The 16,722-nt window shown below is 34.1% G+C and overlaps 2 protein-coding genes across 4 annotated transcripts in view; both read left to right on the plus strand.

The window, feature by feature from the left end:
- The window catches only part of LOC121422569, a 134,221-nt gene extending 127,436 nt beyond the window's left edge, over positions 1 to 6,785 (plus strand). The window contains exons 95-98 of the mRNA XM_041617715.1: positions 1,009 to 1,125; positions 2,079 to 2,244; positions 3,298 to 3,414; positions 4,622 to 6,785. Coding sequence (XP_041473649.1) covers positions 1,009 to 1,125; positions 2,079 to 2,244; positions 3,298 to 3,414; positions 4,622 to 4,688 — 467 coding nt within the window. The 3' untranslated portion in view covers positions 4,689 to 6,785. The remainder of the gene's footprint in view (positions 1 to 1,008; positions 1,126 to 2,078; positions 2,245 to 3,297; positions 3,415 to 4,621) is intronic.
- Positions 6,786 to 8,289: 1,504 nt separating this feature from the next.
- The window catches only part of LOC121422390 (neurogenic locus notch homolog protein 2-like), a 76,076-nt gene continuing 67,643 nt past the window's right edge, over positions 8,290 to 16,722 (plus strand). For all 3 annotated transcript variants that reach the window (XM_041617397.1, XM_041617399.1, XM_041617398.1), the window contains exons 1-2: positions 8,290 to 8,554; positions 15,761 to 15,874. In XM_041617397.1, coding sequence (XP_041473331.1) covers positions 8,443 to 8,554; positions 15,761 to 15,874 — 226 coding nt within the window. In that variant the 5' untranslated portion in view covers positions 8,290 to 8,442. The remainder of the gene's footprint in view (positions 8,555 to 15,760; positions 15,875 to 16,722) is intronic.

Raw genomic sequence — 16,722 nt, forward strand, 5'->3', positions numbered from 1 at the left:
GCCGAGGAATGGAAAGAAATTCTTTAATAAGATTGTGGAATTGACAGTTCTGCAATAGATAATATTTTTGTTTGCAGCTAAGCGGCTTCATGATGGACAATATCAGAGCCATTGATAGAGAGAGTAACCAACTTGTCGCATAATGCTTTGTTAGGCAAGCCCAAATCAAGCAAAATTGCGCCTTGTTTGTTTTATATTTCATCATGCATAACAAGAAAAAAAATTCTTGACAGAATATAATGTTACATTGATGATAATACACAGTAGAAACTGAGCATTAAAAAAATGTTTGAAGTGCAGAGTCCCTCAAGTAACATTCAATGTAAATAATTTGTTTAAGTAAAACAGCTCGAAATAAGCATTTATATAAACAGAACAAAAAAATAAACTGTTGTTATCCATTGAAGCCCAGTTGGCCATACTCTCTTTCTATTAGTGGCTTTGCACAATATCATGTCCTATTGCCATTTTTGGGGTTAATTTCATGTGATCTACAGCAAATGGTCTACTCAGATAGACCATACTATATACCAAATTGGTTAAAACCCAATGGCTCGAATTCACAAAGGAGGTGTTTTAAAAACCATTGGTTGAACCCATGGTTTATGCAGATTTCCTGAATAAATTACGCTTATTAACCATGTATATTAAAGAAAGGTCCAATGTTGATTCACGCTATTGTCATAGTGCACCAAATTGACGCCTGTTGCCATGGTTAAGTAGCTATTTTATTCATTAGTCCACTGTTTGAAGAGTGGACTCATTAATCTAAAACAGTGGACTCATAGTCCTTTACTCACATTTTGTCCTTAGTTTTCTTTGAACTTGTGTTTTTCAACTTGATTTAATAACCTTTGTATATTGTTTATGACATTGACTTATGATTGTATTTACTTGATATTGATTATGTACATTCATAAAACTATTATAATGTATTTTTTCTATAGGACCTTTTTTATTTTTAGAAATATGTTTAAAATACACCCTTTTTATTCCTTTTTTTTTCAGATATTAATGAATGTGAGAGCAATCCCTGTCTGAACAATGGTATGTGTACAGACCAAGTTAATGGATTCTTCTGTAGCTGTCGTGATCCATACTCAGGAATCCTTTGTGAGACAAACAGTAAGTTAATCTTATATAATTAACTAACATAAACAAATTTTGGTTCATGAACACCCCCCATTACTATTGCAACATCATCAAATTTCTTATTAAAATGTCAAATGGTTAATGCTTACCTAATCTAAATAATTGAATCATAACTCTTTATTAATTTACATATTGGCCACTTTCTGGGTGCTATAAATTGGCACTTTAAAGCCCTTATATCAAAACAAAAGCTTTATCTGAAGTGCAATGATGATAAATCCTATCCCTGAGAGTGGAGGGGGGGGGGGTCCTTGCTCAGATGATATTTTTAATTGAGAGTCTGTTTTATAACACCGTAAAGACATTACCTTAGGCCAAAGAATTCACCAAACGGGTCTTTGTTAACCTCTTTTCCCGGGACCTTAAAAGACCACACCCTTTAGAACATGATGCTCTCCTAATCTGCCAAAAACACATATTATTTGAAAATGTTTCCAGTCTTTGTAACATTTGTGGAGTGGTTAAGAGGGCAATGCACCTTTTACATCACTCAGAGGGAAGGGGTAGAGAAGGCATAAAATTAATGTTGGATCCAATGTCATATAACTCATATGCAGGACATGATTTCAGTGCTATCCCCAGCATCAGGGGCTGATTTCATAAAGCTTGTTATAATAACAAATTTTAAATAAGAGTTAAAAGCTATTGAAATCATTCAATTTGATTGGCTGATAGTAAACTTGTTATTGAAATTGTACATTTGTTATCATAACAAGTCTTTATGAAAAGGGACCGAGATGTTTTGAAGGGGGCGATTTATCAGTTGCCCTGGGAACCATGTTTCTACTGATTATACTAATTTTAGTTTATCACAGAGGTACACTAACATATTGTTTAATATACTTCAATTCACTCTTAGATCTTGTCTAGAAAGCAATCTAGGCCATGATAAAGTTCATGAATACATATATTCTTTTCTTCTTTAGATGCTAATGTTGCTCGCTCCTCTGCCCGGGATGGCATGAACTTAAGTTTGCCAGAGCTTGCATCAACAAATCTATCAGCATCGTGGATAGCTGTCATTGTTGTCCTCTTCATCATCATTATTGTTATGGGGATGTACATTGGATACAGATACTATCGTGGAAGGCGGTAGGTCATAGAAATGTTGGTGATCCACTAATGGGGGAGACCAAAAGTAATTTGCTTGGCAAAGAAAAAAACATGGCCTTCTCCCTTTCCACTATTAAAACAAGCAGGTCTTATTAGCCTAAAAATTATGTAAGTATTGGCTAATATATTGACTAGAAGAATAAAAGAGGAAAGAAATAAGTCAGTCACTACAAAAAAAAATCACCCATCTCCTAAATTAATTAACATTACAACCAAATGAAAATATTTGTCATGGGAGGGGGGGGGGGGCAAGCATCAATCCCGCTAAGATGTGGTACTGGGAGGTCATGGTAAATGAATTAATTGGTCACATATTGCACTGTCACTGATGTTTTCTTGTATACTGCTCACATACATGTATATAAATGCATTTTGTTTTGTTCGATGACTCCACAATTTAACAATACATTTATGTACTATTGATGGGTGCTATCCTGTTTAAAATGATAAATAAGCAAATTGAAAGATGACTAAAAAAATGAATAAATGCTGGTTTATAAATCAATGAATAAATAGATAAACATGTGTGTAAACAAATTAACAAATAAAGTAAATAAATAGATTAAATAATTAATCAAATATATAAATGTATAAATGAATGGATAAGTAAATAATAAATACATAAATAAATAAATGTTACTGACTCTTAACCCTTATAAGAGGAGCCGTGGTGTAGTGGTTCTGACTCTCGCCTTGTAAACAGAGGGTCGTGTGTTCGAATCCCACCGCGGTCTGGCGTCCTTTGGCAAGGCGTTAATCCACACTTAGCCACTCTCGACCCAGGTGCTAAATGGGTACCCGGTAGGATGTGAAAGTCATTGTAGCTTGTCCAGTATTGTGTGCGCCTCACAAGCGACTGACTGGAATACTCCCCAGGGAGTGGAGGATGTGCACACATTGTGTGCGGGAATGACTGATTGAATCCGATGACCGGGGTAATAATATATCTGTAAAGCGCTTAGAAACGTCGTTCCGATGGATTAAGCGCTATATAAAAGCGGATTATTATTATTATTATTATTATTATTATAGTCAACGTCTTGAAGATGGAGAGCACCTTCTTGAGGAGTATTCAAATAGAGCTCTGGACCCAGTCCCTCCTACTGAAATGGGAGCTTATGAACTCGTTCACCTGCCAGGAGGAGCAAGGTAGGTCTCTATATCACTTGGGTCCACCTTGGGAAAAATTACATGGGGGGGCCTGGGGCATTGTTGCCCCCAAAATGCTCAATAGAGCCCTGAAAATCCCCATGATTGATTGTGAATATCAGCCCCTTGTTAAAGTCTCTCCTAGTGAATTTTTTCCCCTATTTCTTTCCCTCACCTGGGGAATGTTTCATGAAGTATCCATTCAGTGATTTCCACTGGCCATCTTTTTCTCAAGCCAATCACCTCCAAGGATAAATGTAGCTTATGATGGTTTGGTGTGAATAAAGCCCCTTTCAGGATTGGCGGTGCGACTGTTTATAACTGTTGCGATTCTGTGCAACATATATTGTGACCAAGTGATTGCAAACGATCGCACGAGCAATTGTGAAAGCCCCTTTAGTAAGACATTGTGGTATGATTTATAGAATAAACCACTTGATATAGAGGGAAAGTAAATCACCTGCCGTATATGATTTCAATAGCTTGTAACAATCTTTCAGTGGAAATCACTGACTAATCGTTGCATAAAATGCTTCCCAGAATAAATCACTAGTCTAAGAGGGAAACTTAGACTGATGTCAAATTGGATATTCAGAAATTAGAAAGGATTTAAAGATCGAGGTCATATGGCAGTGAAACAATATGTGTTTGGATGTATCATGCATTATGTAAATTTAGAATACCATTATTCAAATCACCATCTTGCCCCATAGAAAATTACTCCTGTGCCAATCTCGATCAAAAGCAAATTTCTTAAAGCAGTCCTGCAGTTGCCTGCATGATACTATCATTTCATAATTTTGTTGATATTATCATCAACATTGTTATCCTGTCAAAGTAAGGAATTATATATTCATATTATAATTCTATTCACAATTTCCCTTTCATCTAATTATTTGACCCTCATCAAAGCTCATGATTCAAGCAGAATATAAATGGATTTGATGCTCAGGGAGGAATTAACCCCCCATATTGGTCATTGATATTTTTTGGTTTCAAGTCGAGCTTTGAAATTCTCTTTGCGTTAGAAGTGTAGAATAACCACTGAATATTTTTGTTTCAAGTCATGCTTTGATATTCTTTTTACGTTAGAAGTGTAGAACGACCATCGACTATATTTGTTTCAAGTCAAGCTTTAATATTCTCTTTGCCTTAGAACAGTAGAGTAACATCTGACTATATTTGTTTTCCTTTCTGATTTATGTAGATCCGGGAGTGTCTCTGCGATGAATGCAAACCAGTCACCATGGCCCCAGAGTGCTGCCAACATCTAATGGCCATCATATAAACAGCCGAGAACTTCAAATATACATGAACTATATACTATATGAGATATTTAATAATTGATATATGATGCACATTTGAGAAAAATGTCATTTTACTCAGAAGCTTGTTACAGTGCAATAATTGATCGTATGTCTGTGTATCAGTTGTGGTATATATAATCTTAAAGTATCAGCGATTTCAGCAGCATCTTTTTTCTTGGGAAAATGATTATGTCACAGATAATTTCAGTTTGATGCTGTTCATGTTTTCATATTATAGTTATTCTTCAAACGTCTAATCAATGGCCAACATTTTAAAAATAAAGAACCTCAATTGTAAATAAAGTATACTACATGAATTATATAATAATTTATATATGATGCATACTTATAATACTCTGACAATTGTTACAATTTGATAATTGTGTGTATGTCTCTGAGTTTGGGGTAATGTAATCTTATTGATGATATAACTTATTCTAGGGGAAAAGGCTTCATGAGAAATAATTGTAATATGCTGCTATCTACATTATCATAATTCTATATTTGTTCTTTTAGTGACATTCTTTATAAGCTGTATGTTAAGATAATTTTTTGAAAAGGATGAATGGCTTGAAGTAGGCCTACAAGCCAAATAGCCATTATGTTCCGATCTATTCATGTAAGAAGCCAGAAGTTATTAGTTCTGTTTTATCATCGGGTTTTGAAAGATTGACTGTGTTAATTTAAAATAATATATTCAACACGCGAAATCAAGCTTGAAATGTTTACCAGAAATCATGATCTCTGTGTAGATGGCTAAAATGGAATATTCCATTATTTTATTCAAAACCGTTTTCTCTTTTTTCCCCAAAATTTCAACCAATGTTCTCACCGGGCGCTGCTTGAAGCCCTAAAAATTCAAATGCATTAGAACAGGTCATCGGCTCTTAACACCTTTTCCAATGCACCTTGTCTGAAGTTAATTAACCTAGAATTTCTACATTGAATATAATAATCACAAAGACGTTATTTTGATATCATGCATTGTTTCCTACATTGAATATTTTATTTATTTGGGCATTATTCACTACATCTTTGTTTTATTTCATTTGGTTTGTCTATTTTAGATTTCTGTTGTTTTTTTATTAAGATTTCATTTTTATTTCTCCCTGAAATTTATTGTCAATGGTCAGAAAACTGAGCGCCTGTATTTAGCGCCTTACAAATGTTATAATTATTATTGTTGCTATATTTACTCTTTAAGAATATGTTTATTGTTTTAGATGTATTTTGATGTTTGATTGTTAATCGAAAATATAAACCAGACCCTGCCGAGATGCTCGAAACAATTACACTGTTAACATGGAGAAGGTTTTAACAAAATTTACTGTTTTATATTCCAGGTTCATAATGTTTGCCATTTAGCTCATATATTATTGTATCCATGTTATTGATTTGTTTTTCAAAGGACAGGACATGATATAAAGATGATTAGTTGTAGAATTGCGGTGATTTTCCAACTTAAGAAATAAAAAATTTCTCCATCTCGAAAATCGAGTTGTATACCATGACATTTTGAAAAATTACATGCATTATCACGAATATTCTTTAAAATGCGTATGAGTTTACCAAATCATAATACATGTATTCCAGTAATTGAATTTGAATTGGGAGTAAATATTTCAGCGAATTAGATTTTTATTGAATTGATTGAATTGATATAATCAGCTCGAGTAATTTATTTTTAGCTTGAAAAAAATGGATAGCTTACAATTTGTTTTCAATGAAATTAAAGAATAATAGATGCGCTTAGAGCAGGCTCTGTTTGCATATTTTCATTTCAATAACACCTTATCAGCAAATTAAATTATATTTTGTATTTCAAAAGAAAGTTTAGAGAAATTATTTATGTCAATATAAGAACTTATAGTATGAAAAAGGGTTGTCAACGTAAATGACAAGTATGTGAATTCTTAATTTATACTCAATGTGATTATTGATCTATTTGTTTAATGTGTATCAAAATGAAAATAAAGTGCAATTATAATCCAGTAATGTAAGCTTTAACTTTTTAACAGTATGTTATGGGATATTGGATGGGTTAGTACTTTATTAAAATAAAAAGGCATGCCAAAAATTTTCTTCATGGTCTTTTGTTTATAGTGTGTACTTCAGAGCAGGTTTCATGCCTGTGGAAGACAGTTGATGTACTAGAGAGAAATGCTGATATAAATAAAGAAGGTCCTATCGTTTTCTACTGAAAAAACAAACAAACTTTCAGAAAATGTCATCAGCTCTCTGAATTGCAAATGTTTGCCCAAGGAAAGATTATAAAATAGGATATAAGGAGAATGAGTTATAAAAGTATTAATGATTAAGGAATTTGCATTGAAAGAAAAAGAACGTCGATTCTTAATCAACTATCTACCTTCCTCTCTGAAAATAATTTATTTAGTTTCATTATGTTTATTGGGTGCTGTTACCATAGTTACATTATGTCGTCCATTATTTGACTGCCCAAAATACTTATTCGGACGTGTTTTTTAAATTTAAAATTTTGGTAAGTTTTGACAAAAAACTTAGAGTATGTATTGTAACAATACTGATAGAGAGATGTAAGGGTCTTGCCAATTTTTTGTTGGTGGCACCTTGAAATGGGGTAATTATATGCCAAGAAGAATTTTTCCCACCCATTTTTGATCTGCGAATTGATACATTTTTTCACCCACCCCTCTAGCCCCCCATCACTTATGAAATCCTTGCATAAATTGACAAATCAGTTTAAATGTAGAAAACATTCCCGAAAGGATGTAGCCATCGGTTTCTTTTTCAAAATAAAAACAAAATTTGGGATATTTCTTTCTGTAAATCATTGAACATGTTATGGCCTACAGTTCAACATGAACATGAATAGAAGTTTGTAGAATTCAGATAAAAACGAGAGATGTAGAGTTTATATGAGAAGAGAAAGAATGAAAGAGGGAGATGAAAGAAAGAAGGGGGAAAGTGGTCAAAGATGAACAGGACGGACATAATCGGTTGCTGGGGGAGAAAATTAACTTTAAATAATTATACACTGGAGACGTGAAGAATATAAACAAATGATAGATCTGAAAACGTCCTTGATGCGATGTTGTCGACTGCATTATATAGATTTATGTTCTATATAATTTTAGTCTTATCAAGTGTGCGTGTGTGTGTCTGTGTGTGATAAAAGGGAACCTTAAAGTAACGAGTAAAGATGTGAAGAGGTAGAGAGAGGGAGATGGAGGGAAAGAGAGAGGGAGAGAGATCATGTGAGGATACCATGAGTTTATTTTACTTATAATATATCAACAATCGATATGAGCAGGTGACCATTATATCATTATTGCGACCATTGCTTTTATTTGAATCGAGCTCCATAGCCTGTGAGTTGTTCGCTGAATAGGCAAATTATTGACTAAGGCTCATTTACAATAGAAGATGCAAATTCCTTTTCATGGCGTCCACCGGAGCATGGCGAGCACTCTCACGAGAACAATACGGGCGACGTAAGGAAGGCTGAATGGATGCACACACACCCAAGAGGGTTACGCGAAAACTGATAATCAATAAGCGACCTCAGGATTCTGCGTTGGTACGAGAAGAAGCTTCCGGACGAATCGTGGGGAAAGCTACCTACATAATCGCGGCGCCACCACCAAACCTGCCACACGTATTACAAAATTAGTTACAAAACGGACAAAGGTGGTTATTTTTGCCTCTTGATCTCTTAGCATCAAGGATTGGTTGATAATTAATGTTATATGGAATATCAATAGGACGGAAAGGTGAGACGAAGATGGATTCGTACTTGTTCACCCTTCTTGGCCTTTCTCTCGTCTTAACATCAGGAGTGGCTGCGTTGAATGGTAAGAGTCTTTACTTTTCTTGCGTGTTTATTTTAGTGTTTATTTATTCTTGCGTGTTAAACTAAAAAATGTTGTTGTTAGAAATATTGTTACTAAATTTTGCTGTAGTTGTGAAGTACTATTATATGGGTTATGCATGTATAGGCCTACCTAGCCTTGAGGACTTCGTGATCATATTTTTTATGATCATGAAAAAATATGATCACGGAGTCCTCAAGGCTAAGGCCTACCCAAGATTGACAACATTCCCTTGAGGGGTCATAACATACTTTACAAAACTGGAAGAAAAATACACATTCTGAACATGTGTAGGTATATTGTGAGATTACACATTAGTTTCAATCTTCGTTTTGTTATTTCCCCTTTATTCCGTGTTCATTTTCTGATTGTATGACATTTTGAAGTCAATAAATTGGTATTGAAGTCGAATTCAAAATTAGTGGTTACACAAAAAAGTTATGCGTTTCTGTTAAGTATGCATAACCTCATGTATCATGAAAGACTTCTTATTAATTGGGAACGTTTATAATGCATTAAACGTAAATCAAGCCCAAGACATTTTACAAAAGAAGTGGCAAATCTAAACTGCAAAAGCTTCGGTGTAAACTTAACACCAGCCCGGAATCTATATATGTCCACACCAGGGAAGTATTGAAACAACACCAGTTTGGAATCAAAGCCATGCTGTTTTGATACTAATTGATGTTGTATAAACACCTTTCTGGTTTTAGACCAAAACGAAACTGGTGTTTTTAACTTCTCTGATGTGGACATATATAGATTTCGGGTTGGTGTTAAATCAACACCGATCGAGTTTTTGTAGTGTACACAAGAGCTAATAAGTTACGATGGGTGTTACACTTTCTTGCCTTCAAATTGATACAATTCATTACAAACTACGTGTAACCATGTCCATCAAATACAATTACAAAACAAAAAAATAAAAGCGTCTTGTTAACTACCACTTTTATACCGTATACATGTACTTCATAAACATCATTAAAGGACAAGTCTACCCCATCAAAAACTTGATTTGAATAAAAAGAGAAAAATTCAACAAGCTTAACACTGAAAATTTCATCAAAATCGGATATAAAATAAGAAATTTATGGCATTTTTAAGTTTCGCCTCATTTTACAAAACAGTTATATGCACATCTCGGTCAGTATGCAAATGAAGAACTGGTGACATCATTCACTCACTATTTCTTTTGTATTTTATTATATGAAATATGAAATATTTTTATTTTTCTCGTCATTGACATGTGAAATTAAGTTTCATTCCTCCCTGAACACGTGGAATTCCATTATTTTAACTTTTTGTGCTTCAGGCAAGGAGGTCCTAATCATCAAATTGGTAAAAATTGGAATATTGTATAATTCAAACAATAAAAAACAAAATAAATAGTGAGTGAGTGACATCATCGACTCTCTCATTTGGATGTAACTTGTTTGTTCATATAACTATTTTGTTAAAAATAAGCGAAACTTTGAAATGTCATAACTTATTTTACATCCTGGGCGTTGTGGCGTGCGCCTGTAATCCAAGCTGTGGGGAAGTTACAAATTCATGCAGAGGTTCGAGCCCTGGGCTCCGTAACACAAAGGTTTGCGGTGAATTGCAAATATGAAAGAACCTCACTGATTGGTTCCTGGTCAGTATCTTAAACCAAATGCGCGTGTAACATTGAACTTTATCGGCCAGTCCATTTAGCGATTGATCGCTAATCTTTGTGTTACGCAGCCCTGGTCACGTGTTTCGGATGGTGACGTTAAAGGTCGGTCCCAGACGTAAATAATCATATCTGATTGATACACGTCTGACAAAACTAAAATACACACATACACATCCGATTTTAATGAAATTTTCAGCATTGTGCTTGTCTGATTTTTCTCTATTGATTCAAATCAACATTCTTCTGAGGTGGACTTGACCTTTAAGTTTAATACCAAGTAGACGTATTCACTGGCATCATCTCCTGTATGCTTTGTACGTTATTGTGATCATAACGTAAAGAAATTAGCCAAGCTCTAAACAAACATGTTTATGCCCATTTTGAATATCATGCCTGATAATACTATTAAATGGGCTATTCCACGGTTACTCACGTTACATTTGGAGACACCTTGACTCATACTTGGAGTTGTAACTCCATTATTATTGATAGGAACTAAACATCTCCTTATCACAACAAAGTACACAGTCTGACTATCCTTTGTATAAAAACAAAACTTGGGAAATTCTATTATGCTCCTGGCAAATCTTTGGAATGTGTCGGTTACTCACGTTACATGATTTGGACCAACCTGTGGAATTGCCCAAGTCAGTCTTAATAGACTCTGTATAAATGCAGTTTGTATAACTCATTCAGCAGACATTATCGTTCTTTATTTATTAAGGCAGCGAGTGATGAAATTATGGAAGTAATATTATGATCCAAAACTATACACTTAAATAGTATCCCCTCTTTGCCGAAAACGTTCACCACCTCCCACTGGAGTACATGTTGGTACTCTAAAAAGGAAGTGCTAATTTAGCACTTACAGAACTTGTACATGTATAGTGACTGCACTTTGGAGTGCAGTCACTATACTTCAAATTTGAATTACGAAATCAGCACTGAAGTGCAGTCACTATTACATTAAGCTCCTTAGGCGCTAAATTAGCACTTCATTTTTAGAGTGTATCATCTCACATTTATGGGATGAGGAATAATGATGAAATCAAGATCAAGCATTCAGTGTCACGGATACGAAATTTGTTTGGAAGATACTATGTTAAAAAGTCATAAATGCTCTTGTTCGTCCACTTCCATACTTTTCCCCAAAATTTTGGTCCAATGCGTAAGCCATATAACTTATTATTTATCTGTCCATATTTCTATTCACGTATCGATATGAAGACAATCTAATTTTGACATTTTGACATTCATCTACTATCTCTATATTCTATATGATATATTTATTGGTATTAATCATATCGGTATTAATCAACATGTTTAATAATTATTAATTTATTTAACATACAAAAAAAAACATTTCGAACAATATGTTGGTCACCCTCGATGAGATTGGGGATTATTCGACAATATAGGGGAAGGCGGGGTAAGTTGAGCATAGGGGCAAGTTGAGCCACCAGCCGCAGGCCAATAATGAATGAGTCAGACATTGTGGTGGTGTCATGTATTGCTGACCCATAGCATAACCCCTAACCCCAATTCCAACTTTGAAACAAAAAGTAGTTTTTTAGAGGGAAAACGTGAATTTCAGCCAAAAAAGTAAAAAAGAGTGTGAAATACATAAGTGCTTTATAAACACACACGTCTTTAAATATAATGAAGACATGATAACAACATTATTAGTCCAGGTATGGATCTTCATTCTTGTCGTAGTCTTTTATATGATGGATGCATAATAAATGTGTGGATACAAAATTATCGCACTAAGTTCGGACTGGGGTAAGTTGAGCCAAACAGCATGGGGCAAGTTGAGCCATGGTAATTCCTATGGTAATATATCTTAAAAACAAAAAAAAACATAAAAATCGATTGAAATGCAGGCTGAAAGGAGCAAATTTACATGACTGCTCTTTTCCTTATACAGGATGTTAGTATTTTTAGAGAATTAGCAAGTGAAAAGACTTTAAACAAAAAATTGACATGCTGGTTCTCCCCCCATACATTTTGTAAATAGTTTTTGTGGCTCAACTTACCCCAGAAGGTGGCTCAAACTTACCCCATATATGGGGCAAGTTGAGCCATTTTACACCGGTTTTTTCAAAGGTCACGATGACTTTCAGTGTTGGGGTAGAAAGTTATATATAGGTGGAAAATATTTCAGAAGAATGAAATTTCAAAGCAAGGTACTTATTTCGACAAGATCATTAATCATATCAATTCTAACATGCAAAAAGCAAAAACTGTCACAACTTACCCCGCCTTCCCCTACATATACATGTAGTATACAAACATATTTTATTAAAAACATGTATCATAACATAACAGGCATAATCATGAATACAATTGGCACAATCGTACAGCAAATTTGACATGTAGACGAAAAAGACGGGCATCAATAATTTGAATTCATTTAAAAGCAGATATTTGAATCCCCCGATTCATTAAATCTTGTGAAAATCTGATGTTTCTCCTTCTTCTGCTATAATCTTCCGAGAGCTCTGCATCCTGTCTCGAAGATGAAGTTTATCTCTGTTTCCTTTTCCTACTGGGTTTCTTTTTTTTTCTCTCTCCCCTTCTTTCTGTTTTCCCCTTTATTTATTTATTTATTTATTTATATATTTATTTATTTATTTATATCTTCTCTTAATTTCCTTTCTATATTGATTTTTCACTCTCTTCCTCTTTCGGTCCCTCTTGCCCCCCCCCCTCAAGCAAGAATTTGACCACACCCGTTCACCAGCAACACCTTATTTTCATTGAACCGCGAATCAAGGATACAAAGGGAGAGTGTTTCTCAAAACTAATCTAGATGTCGGTCACGTGATATCGATTCATTGATTATTCTCCACTCAGTGTAAACCTTGATCATGTTGCTGATATTGAGTTTTGATCTACCACCACCTTATACGTAACCAAAGCATTTGACAATGAGATCCTCGAGATATAAAGGAACTATATGCCAAAGATATCGTGGAAATTGTGTACAAATTTGCCTTATAACGGATTTAGGTTCCCCTTTATTGGGTTTCAAAATTAAATCCCTTTTAGAATGCTACTGTTGAATGAGACGTTACGTAAGAGAATTATTGTCCAAAGACATGGGGGATATAATCTTGAATCAAAACACCACATTTGAATATCACTACTGCTACATGTATACTAGGTGCCACTTCATGATATGCATGGATATCTTCATGGGATATGGAATAAAAAAAAATAGAAAACGTTAAGCATGTAAACTGCGACACATAAAATACACAAAAAACAGAAAAGGAAACATGCAAAACCAAAATATGCATGGTACAAGCAAAAGTCATAGACATTACTTCTTTATGAGATTCATGATGTAGAAATACAATCACAATTACGTCAATATTGTAATTGTTTCTATAAACATTCCCTTTCATTATTTCTTATTCTATCATATTTTTTGGGGTCAAAACTGTGGGTTTTCATCAAATTCTGCTTTCATGTGCTAAAATGCCTGTAACAAAATTGCATATCATTTAGTCGTTGTTAACGCACAACTTTATGAAGCAATTTGAAATTATACAAGCATTACTATGGCCGACGTACCATTAGAAAAACAAAAACTAGAATATATCAGTCACTTGAATAACTGGATCACACGCCTGTCTCGTATTTTATTTGACCGTTATAACAAGTAGCAGGTTTGAAGGACACGTCATATCACGACCAGCAGACCCCACTAACTTCAATATTTATCTACCCTTGCAAGGCGATTTCGAACAATGGAGCAATATTTTCCTTCTTATTTTGAGCGAATTTACATAATCAAAGATATTACTCATAGAAATACCATGTACATTAGGGTCCATGGAAATACATATATATATTTTGCTTTCATTTTGCAATATCCGTTACATCTCTATATACAACACTCCATACAGTTCTTTCACTGTGCCCAGAAAGTTCTCAGGATAACGATTATGATTAAAAATATTCATTTCTAGTTTATGGTAACATACAAAGTACAACATGGGTAAGCTCAATTTCGGTAAACACATTAAACGAAAAAAATGCAAAATGTACATGGTTAGGCTTAGTTTCATACAAAAAATGCATTATGTTGGGTCCAATCCCGTTGACAATGCATCAGCCATCGCTCCCTGTCTGTTTACAAGGCAAATCGATTGAGATAATTAAAAGCGTTAAGCATTACCATGACAACTATGGCCGCGCACCATAATCATCTATATTGCTTGAGCAAGTGCATTATAGTAGTCGCTTCGTACAGAGGACGTGTGATATATTCATCTTTTGTGTTATGAACTCTGTTGAATATTAATCCCCATGAATGTCTACTGCATGTAGTCCTCCAACAAGTGTGTAATATAGAGTAATGGAATAAACGATAACAACAATATTATCCATCTTCTTACCATCTTTTTGAAATGTTCATGTATAATTTTATTATGACATCGATATCTGCCAAATGTTTCTTATATGCGGGTCGATTTTTTATGGATAATTGAATAAATTGATTAATCATCAAAAGAACTTTTTCTGATGCATAATGTATATATATTTTTCAATTACATTTTTACGCAAATCAAGTTAAGATAATGGGCATTGTAGATTTAGAGATATGGACTATATCGGATAATAATTGGCGAACGTAGTGGTGTATGACTTGATGATGATTGTATTAGAGAGGTCTGAATACACACATCTACTCGTAATGAGAATGATAAATGACTTTCTACTCCACGTATCAGTATAATGATCAATGCATCGTTTCATTTTGAATAATGAAACACTGTCGTATTTTCCTCTTATTTCATGATTCCGATGATAACTGCATTTCTGTTGGTTTCTATGGCATTTCCAATTATTCACAAATAGGGGTGGGGCCGGGGATCGAGGGGTAATAGAATTGCTATTGGATAGGCACTACCGTGGCATTTCATATTCTCTATATCAGAATTCATATGGAGATTTTATATTCACACGATACTGGAGCGCGATAAATCAAACCTTCAACGCTGAATGTTACGTACTGAATGTATTGAAATTGCTATCGTTTTTCGTTTTTTTTGTCGTCAAGCTCAAGGTACATGTGCATGCATATAAAAGCCGAGAACATGTAGATTCAAACACTGTGGTCTTTAATTATTCTACGTACATACATGTACATTTTTAATTTTGCTATAATGTTATTCCCTTTTTCTAGTTGCTATTATCAATTCATCTACCATTATGTTTTGATTATTGTAAACAGGTTCAGTTTTAGTCATTTGAACTCTGAAAAAAAAGAATTTTTGGTTTTAAACCAGACAGATAGAATACAAAAATATATTATTAATAAAGTGAATAGCGCATGATTCCTGAGTATATAACTTTTGTATTATGCAATAAATTGTCTGCACAAAAACGTCTGTCATGCATTGGAATACCAATTACTGAATATTCAGTTCGCGACCAATTCTTTCCATTTAACCGGCACAGATTGTTTATGAAATCATTACCTTTTTTCTTTCATTTTTTTTTATTTTAACCATCTATAGAGTGTGACAGTGGACCTTGTCAGAATGGAGCAGTATGCCGAGATGGGTTGGAAGGCTCATACACGTGTGAATGTGCACAGAATTTTCATGGCACCAATTGTGAACGACCATTGCGTAAGTAATTCAGTGGGAAAGTTCCTTTAAAGTGGTGTTCCGCGTTAAAAATGACTATATCTTGATTGAATAAATAAAGTAAATTCACTGAACAAGTGCTGATAGTCACAACGAAATCTGATAAATACCAATGAGTTTTAAAGTTTAGCAAAAATATTTGAGGACATGCAGTTTTCGCAAGTTGCCATGAATATTGACTGATGATATCATATCCCCGCTTTCTTTTCCGTTACGTTTCTACATGAAATCACAACCACTGCATATTTTCATACATGTGCATGTGACATATCTCCCTTATGATAATAATAATGATAATAACGGCAATAATAATAATGATTATAATAATATGCATCAAGCATTCACAGAATTCCTTTCTTGCCAAAGGACGCGAGTGCTGCGATGGGATTTGAACCCCGGACCTTGTGATTCAAAGTCCAAAAGGCTTATTACCTCTACAAGTAAAACATAAGTTGCAGCAATGAATATGTAATGCATTCAATTAGTTTTCAATCCATTTTTTACATGTATTTTTTGGGAGGACAAACGTTGAATAAACATAATTTCAAACAATAAAATATGTTAAAAGAGCAAGTGGAGATATGACATTACAGTGTCAATTTTCTCAATGAATATTCATGACGCATGCATAGAACTGTTTCACCGAAATAATGCAAATCTTAAATATATAATGATCAGATTCATTGTCCGATTTTGATAAGATTTTCAGTGTTTTGTTTGTCTGATTTTTTTAATCTGTTCAAATCATTTAATTCTTATCCCGGAGTACCTCCTTTAAGTCAAATAAGACAAAGCATACCTGTTTACCACACATTCATTGAGGGACTGCA

This window comes from Lytechinus variegatus, chromosome 10 (assembly GCF_018143015.1).
Source record: "Lytechinus variegatus isolate NC3 chromosome 10, Lvar_3.0, whole genome shotgun sequence".
NCBI classification, from domain to species: domain Eukaryota; kingdom Metazoa; phylum Echinodermata; class Echinoidea; order Temnopleuroida; family Toxopneustidae; genus Lytechinus; species Lytechinus variegatus.